General features: G+C 53.6%; 3 protein-coding genes across 4 annotated transcripts; all 3 read right to left on the reverse strand.

The window, feature by feature from the left end:
- Positions 1-29: 29 nt before the first annotated feature.
- Positions 30-1,153, reverse strand: LOC121590045 (39S ribosomal protein L47, mitochondrial). Its single transcript, XM_041909390.1, has 3 exons — positions 963-1,153; positions 620-887; positions 30-549 (listed from the first exon to the last, which is right to left on the reverse strand). Exons 1-3 carry the CDS (start codon positions 1,055-1,057, stop codon positions 106-108), a joined length of 807 nt encoding a protein of 268 aa, XP_041765324.1. The 5' UTR covers positions 1,058-1,153; the 3' UTR covers positions 30-105.
- Positions 1,154-1,231: 78 nt separating this feature from the next.
- LOC121590041 (pyruvate dehydrogenase phosphatase regulatory subunit, mitochondrial-like) lies at positions 1,232-5,498 on the reverse strand. 2 transcript variants are annotated; one of them, XM_041909385.1, is made up of 5 exons: positions 4,487-5,498; positions 3,541-4,384; positions 2,709-3,481; positions 2,415-2,605; positions 1,232-1,727 (listed from the first exon to the last, which is right to left on the reverse strand). In XM_041909385.1, exons 1-5 carry the CDS (start codon positions 5,108-5,110, stop codon positions 1,472-1,474), a joined length of 2,688 nt encoding a protein of 895 aa, XP_041765319.1. In that variant the 5' UTR covers positions 5,111-5,498; the 3' UTR covers positions 1,232-1,471. The 2 variants fall into 2 exon arrangements, with proteins under 2 accessions (XP_041765319.1, XP_041765320.1); XM_041909386.1 differs by having other exon boundaries at positions 2,415-2,590; positions 2,697-3,481.
- A 222-nt stretch (positions 5,499-5,720) lies between these two features.
- On the reverse strand, positions 5,721-6,891 carry LOC121590044 (putative glutathione-specific gamma-glutamylcyclotransferase 2). The gene is made up of 2 exons (XM_041909389.1): positions 6,473-6,891; positions 5,721-6,393 (listed from the first exon to the last, which is right to left on the reverse strand). The coding sequence occupies exons 1-2, from the start codon at positions 6,875-6,877 to the stop codon at positions 5,917-5,919; spliced, it is 882 nt and encodes a 293-aa protein (XP_041765323.1). The 5' UTR covers positions 6,878-6,891; the 3' UTR covers positions 5,721-5,916.
- Between the last annotated feature and the right edge of the window lie 510 nt (positions 6,892-7,401).

A 7,401-nucleotide genomic window follows, 5' to 3' on the forward strand; every position in this document is an offset into this window, starting at 1 on the left:
TTTCGTGAACTCGCGAACAACAACCATCGTACGATCGAAGGGGACTGCATGATCGCTTTATTCACCCATGGCGCGGCCACTGACCAGAGGGAGCTGTTTAATCTATTACGTGCTGCTGCTGCTGCTGCCACTCTTCACCGAATGGTTCATGCGAATTTTATCCAGCTTGTACAGCTTCTCCACGTCCACGGTGGGGAAGCGTTGGGCCAGCGTTTCCCGATCGATGTTCGGAAACCGGCGCAACAGATGGACCACCTCGTTGCGCTCCCGGTTGCGCAGCTTGCGCTTCTCGTTGTACAGTCGCTCGCGGTACAGGCGCAAAAACTTCCACACGGCCGAGCCGCCGAACGTGAACTTGTGCCGCTCGTTCCACTTGCGGTTGGCGTACTTCGGTATCACGTGCTCGAACGCACGGTAGTAGAACCGTATGCCGAGCTCGTTGGGCACAACCTTACCGGGCCGTTCGCCCGTCTCGCCCGTTTCCAGCTCGTAGTAGGCACGGTTTCGCTCGCGCACCACTTCTTCCAGATTTTCCATCGATTCCTTTACCTGCGGGGAGGGGTTTATTGTATAGTTAAACCGTTCCGCCCGCACCATTACACAGACACGCGTACCGTACCTTATCTAAGCGCTCCGGGCTGGGGAACAGCTCCATCTTCTCCTTGCACTCGTGCTCCATCGTTAGCAGCATGTTGCGTTCCTTCAGCAGCACGAACCACAGCTGGTGCAGGTCACTGTTCGACTTGATGCGCAGATCGTCCTTCGTCCAGCCGCGCCCGTGCTTTACCTCCTGCTCGCCCCAGTTCTTTTTATCGTCGAAAAACTGCATCAAATCGTGCCGGGGTGCGGTGGTGGAAATCGCCCGCACTGATGATGGTGCTGCGTGCCTGCAACAACAAAATGCACCGGTCGGTTTTTATGTAACTTTAGGAGGGGTGGATTTTGGGAACCTCCAAACGTACCTTTGCAGTGTGGCAAACACTTGCTGTGTGTTGACTGTTGCGAGGCATTTGGAAAGCTGCTGTGAAATCGGAAGAATGTGTTTTAAAATATTCATTTTAGTTTTGCGAATTAACTTTCTGCCAAGGCTTCCGGAGAAGCGAAATGTGTTTTGCCTTGGTAGTTTTTATGTTTACGTTCTGCTGACAGCCATCGCGCGCGGCCTGACGTTTGTGACGTTTCTGTTCAGGGTTGTATTGCATGTCTGCCGTTCGCGAGGGTTCTGTCGCGGCCCTGTGAATCACAGCCTACAGGCCTTTTTTCAATAGAACAACCACTTCCTTCGTTTCGTAATTTGCTTTTTTTTATAAAATAAATTATCTCATTTTTTATTGTGCACTGCTTAACAATATTTACTACGTACTAGTTGCGAGGAGCTATTTTTGTACATTCACTCAAATCACCCTTAGTATACAGTAAGATCTTCGGCCAGGCCGATTGCATGAATTAATGCATTTTCAACACAAAAAACTTAACTTTTCTGCTGCTTCTTCTCCTTCACAACGGTCGGACGGTACGATTTGCTCAAATCCTGCCGCTCGTTCGCGCTGGCCATTGCCGCCTTCGGATGGATGTGTTGCGTCAGCCGGAACCGCTTGCCGGCAATGTCGATGTGGTACACCGCATCCTTATCCATGATGAACTCGGTCGTGATCGTGCGCACCGCGTTACTGTCCGGGCGACTAATGTAGCCCAAACAGACGAGCTTTTCCGACGCAAATCCATAGCTGGAGGAGAACATCGATTAGAAAGAGCGATTAGATAGGCCTCTTTTTCCAATGAGCGATCGATCACCAAACTAGTTATGGGAAAAATGAAGTTTTTGTCGGAATCGATTCCGGCTAGCTCCAAAGGAATCGGAGCTTTCCGGAATCGGATTCGACTCCCGCATTGGCTTCGGAATTGGTTCCGGAATTGAAAATGGTTCTGAAATTGAAATTGCTTCAGAAATCAGAATCGGCTTCGGAACGGAGTCGGTTCCGGCATCTCCATAAGAATAGTCGCTTGGGTTCAATGATGCTTCGTATTGATAATGAAAATTTACTTGTAAACGATCCATTTTCATGACCATTCCGGAGCTAATTCCATTTCTGAAGTCAATCCTGATTCCGTTACCCGGGCAAATTGCGATTTCCAGGTCGATTCCGATTCCAGAGCCGATTCTGATTCCTGAGCTGATTCCGACTCTGGAATTGGCTACGGAGTCAACTCCGCAATCGATTCTGACTCTGGAATAAGCTACGAATTCAACTCCGGAATCGATTCCGGAATTGGTATCGACTCCGGAATCGGAATCGACTCCGGAATCGAAATCGTATCCAGCATCGGAATCGGCCCCGCAATTGATTCCGAACACGGATTCGGAATCGTGTAGGTCCGATTCCGAGCTCCCACCACCACTACACCAAACTTACCCGGCGGAGGTAACGGTGCCGCAAAATTCGTTGTTCCTGTACAGCGGCTCACCACCCCACGGCCACACGTCCTTGTCGATGTCGATGTCCTCCACGTGGAACAGCACCAGCCGCTTCCGCAAACCGTCCCGCTTCTGGCGCTCCAGCGCTTGCCGGCCGATAAAGTTTTCCTTTTTCTTCAATTGGGAAATCTGTGAATCGACCAGAACACAAAAAACCACACCCACACACCACACACACACACACATCATGCAGACGGATACACATACGAGCGGTACTTACATCCAACCGTACCGAGTAAAACACGCCCGCCTCGAACGGGGTCGTCATGCTGGTCAGCTCGTCGCCCCAAAACGGTATAAACTTGTCGATGCGCAGCAACCGTTGCGTAAGCGTGCCGACGTCGCGCGCCCCATAATCGCGCCCGCGCGTAATCAGCCGATCGTACACGTGCAGCGCGTACTCGGACGGCACGTACAGACAGTAGCCGGGCATGCCGGTGTGCGTGAAGGACATGATCATGACGTCGCTCGCGTAGCCAATGTTCAGCTTCCGGTAGCTGAACGGTGCCAGCCGGACGTCCGAGTTGGACAGTTCGCTCATCAGCAGGGTCGACTTCGGTCCAACCACGTTGATCACGGTGTACATCGAGGTGACGTCGTTCAGCTGGACGGACGCGTCGGTCGGCAGGTTGCGCGACATCCACTCGTAGATGCGCGTCTGCTGCGAGGAAGGCGATATCATGAAGTAGCTCTCCTCGGTCTGGCGGATCAGCATGCAGTCGTTCTCGTAGCCGCCGCGCTCGTTCAGCATCCCGGTGTGCACGATGTGGCCGACCGCGATGTTCACGTCGTTCGCGCACATGTACTGCAGGTAGCTGAGCACGGCGTTGCCGCCCGACCCGACCGCGTCCGACTGGATGCCGGGCTTGATTTCGATCTTCGAGAAGGACGAGATGTCGATGATGCCGACGTGCTGCGCGCAGGCCTGATACTCCTTCTCCATGTGCTGGAAGAACTTGGGCTTGTAGAAGCTACCCTCCGGCAGGGTGGGCAGCGGATCACCACCTGCAAATGGGGGAAGCATTATTCAAATTCCGTGCATTCGAATAGAAATGGGTACTTACGCCGATAGTCCGCATCGAAGTAGAGCGCCCGCTCGTAGCCCATTTTCGTGCCGAACACAGCGCCCCGTGCCTCCAGCACGCTGTACAGTGGCGAGCAGCGCAGCTTGCGCGCAAACTTGTACTCGGCCTGGCTCGGGTAGAGGATCGCGTACTGGCGGCCCACCACCTCCCGGATGCGCTGCTGCAGGTACTGCCGGTTGTTGTGCAGGTCGAGAAAGCGCTGCACATTGAACGGCAACATATCGATCGTCGGCGTGCCGCTAACGATCCACTCTGCCAGCGCCTTGCCCACGCCGCCCGAGCCCTGCAGCGGGTTGCCGTTCATGCCGCACGCCACGAAATAGTTCTTCACCTCGGCCGACTCGCCAAAGATGAACCGCCCGTCGGGCGTAAAGTTGTCCGGGCTGTTGCGCACCGTCGGCATGCGGAGGTCGCGCAGCACCGGCAACCGATCGACCGCCTTCTCCCACAGCGCCGCACAGTGGCCCGGATCGTCCTGCAGACGCTCCTGCCAGGCTTTCGGGATGTCCTTCGTCTCCTCGAACGCCGGCTTGGCGTCCTTCTCGAACCAGCCGACCAGCAGCGACTGGTCGTACTGGCGCGCGTACAGGTTGGAATCGTAGTCGCGGATGCAGGGCAGCAGATTGTCGTCGTCGGTCGGCAGGTTGAGGGTGGGCGTGAGCGCGTAATAGTGCTGGGCGGGGTAGGCCGGCACCCGGACCGGTGGTTTGCACTTGAGGCCGAGCTCGCGCGCCCACATGCCGCTACAATTGACAAAGTACTCGCACGTGATCGTGCCGACGTCCGTTTCGACCGAGTAGACGCGCTCATTTTTTGTATTGATCTGCAAACAAAAGCGAAGGATAAATTAAGATTACACGATCTTGCAGCATCGCTACACCCCCTCCCCCACCCCCCTAAGTTTTCACAGTCACAGCCTACTTACATACTTCACCTGACAGCCCTCGAAGTATTTAACGCCTTTGCGCTTCGCCTCGCTCGCCAGCACCTGCACGACGGCGGCCGGATCGGCAATGCAGTCGTCCGGCACGTACACCGCACCCTGCAGATCGTCCGTGTAGAGGAACGGGTGCAGCTTCCGGGCCGTCTCCGAGTCGATCAGCTCGGCCGCCATGCCGGTCGGCAGAATGTAAGCCGCCCGGCGCTGCAGCGCAATGACGCGATCGTGCGTTTGCGCTAAATTAAGACTGCCACACCGTCGCAGGCCAATGTCGTGGCCCTGGTCCTGCAGCCGCTGGTACAGCTTCAGGCTTTCCACCACAATGTTGCGCTCGGGCGTCGGCTTGAACAGCCCGATCGTGCCGGACCCGAAGTGGGACGTCCCGCTGCCCACCTTGCTCTGGTCCAGCACGAGCACATTGCTCCACCCATTGTCCGCCAGGTGGTAGGCAACCGAGTTGCCCAACAATCCTGCCCCTGCCACTACGACACGTGCCTGGCGGCTGACCTGAGGGGTCGTTTCGCTGCTGCCCAGCCGAACCACGGTTCCGCACGTATGATTTCCCGTAGCCCGTGGCCCAGGTACGGTTTTAAGTAGTTTGTTCCACATTTCCACGACTTTCCGGTTGTGCTGCACTGCTATCTAATCCACTGGCTTCACCAGCGCGAGAGCGTATCTTGCCAATCGCACTATTTCGGGGCTTACATAATGCAATTTAAATCTTCCACCTAGTGCCTTTGGACGGAGCGGCGCGAACTGATCGCGTGCTGTCGCGCGAATTGACTCATTAACAGCAGCCGGGCCGAGGTACGCGAGATTGTGCACGGTGCGTTGAAAAACACGGTCGAATGCTTCACGGACCGCCTGACAGTGATCAATATCCGATATTATCGTCAGTCAACTGTCGTAGAAAATCTGGTTTTGGCGAGGCACATGCGCAGTTGGTGGATCTTGTCTTTTTTTTTTGTTGATTTGTCCTCTCGTTCGTGGCACAAAATATCATGCTACCGCGTGCATTTCAAGGACGTGCATGTATGTGTGAGAGCCAGTGTTTGTAAACAAAACCATGTGGGATGTTGTTTACGTCCTCCCCCTTCCCGCGAACGGTGCTTCTCTCTTTCACCGCTAAAACCGAACCCTCAAGGACGTGCTATGAGATCTAGTTAACTTTGCTTTGCTTTCTTTCGATTTTCACATTGCGCACCGAGACAACATAAGCATTTGCAGCTCAACTGTTTAATGTATTGTGCAGCAAAATGTTGGTTTCAAAAACCATACCGACCTATTGTGAAACATTACCGTTCAGAAACCATCTAACACGTGCGTGGTGCTGCCGCGGTAACGGAGACGAGATCACCGGCTAATTATTGTGCATTGCCAGCATATGCACCGCAAGGCTCAGTCCCCACTTCCCACTAGCCTTCCTTACTAGCTTCCGACCGGCTGGTATCCCCATCCGTCGTCGGTGGCTCTGGCCTACACTCACGCTTTAGCAGCAACTGCTCCAGCTCGAACAAATGGTCATCCCGCTCGCCCGGGTAAAGCTGCCTCATCGCTTCCGCCAGTTTGTACACGTACTCCGGGTTTTTCCCACTCTGCCCAGCGGACCCCAGTATCTGGTCCGCAATCTCGTCCAGCGTGTCGTGCAGCCCGGCAAACGATGGATTGTCCTGCGTGGCCACGTACAGCAGTATCGGTTGCGGTTCGTTCAACTGTGCCGTGCACGGCGGGTAGGGATAAAACTTCACACAGTGCCGGTCGTAGCCGTTCTTCTCCCGGTGGTCAAGGTGGCTCAGTACCTGCAGCTTCTCCGACGCACCGATACGGTAGCCCATGCCCCACACCTTCGATTCCGGGTCGTCCGAGTGTACCAAAGTCACCACACGGCCAGGCTGCAACAAACCAAGATAAGTGTGTGTTTGTTACGTTTTTTTTTTCATTTATGTAACTTTCCCGCGGGTTTGCACTTACCCGGTCCTGTGTGCCCCGGTGGTCGATACTGTTTTGGAAGAAGCGCCGCAAAAATCCTTTGATGTAGCCGGTGCGCTTCTCCTCGTACGGAAAGTCGGCCTTCCATACGAGGGAGCCATACCCGAAGATCCAAATGTCCTGCTGGCCGTCTTCCGCGCCCTCGAACGCCTGCGGTATCCGGTTTCCGTGGGCCGCCTCGCTCATCGTGCGTACAAGCTTTGCGGATTTAAGTAAACGGGTGAAATTTAGCGCCACTGTGCGATGTAGAAGAGAGCTGCCGAAGAAAAACTGTGTGCAGCTCTCTTTGTTTTGGTGGGGGGCTTTTTCGCTACGGCCTTGTGTCAAATCGCCAGTCGTTACAATTTGCAAACACCGGATCAGCTGTTTGCTGCGATGGGTGTACATGCGCACTGCGGGCTAGTAAAGGGACAGACAAACAAGGATAACATTGAAAACGTGTGTTCGTTTTCTCTCGAAAATTGAGTAGAAATTCGCGATAAAAACTAAAAAATAGCAACAAAATAATGTATGTACAAGGTGAAAGACAAAGTACAAAAAAGACTAGGAACTTCACATTGTGCAATGCAATGAAAAGTCGCTCACTGTGCACCTCGCTTCGTGTTCGGTGGCGTTACTCTTGTGTAACGCTTGCTCTCATCACTCATTTTAAAATAAGGCCATGCCCATAGTATAAAAAATAAGGTTTATTATTTTTTGCTGCTTTTTTGATGTTTTGAAGTGAATCAGAAAAAAAATATCTCAAATTTAAAAAAAAAATTTCAATTTATTCGGCATGTAACGCATGTAACGCCACGAGTGATGCTGTAGAACTGTCCTACCCCCTGTAACCCCTTTAGGCAAAAACGGTGTAACGGTTTTCACGAGCTCGCGTATTTTCCGCGCTGGCGAGCGTTTTTGAAAGGCGTTAT

This window comes from Anopheles merus, chromosome 2R (assembly GCF_017562075.2).
Source record: "Anopheles merus strain MAF chromosome 2R, AmerM5.1, whole genome shotgun sequence".
Taxonomy (NCBI): domain Eukaryota; kingdom Metazoa; phylum Arthropoda; class Insecta; order Diptera; family Culicidae; genus Anopheles; species Anopheles merus.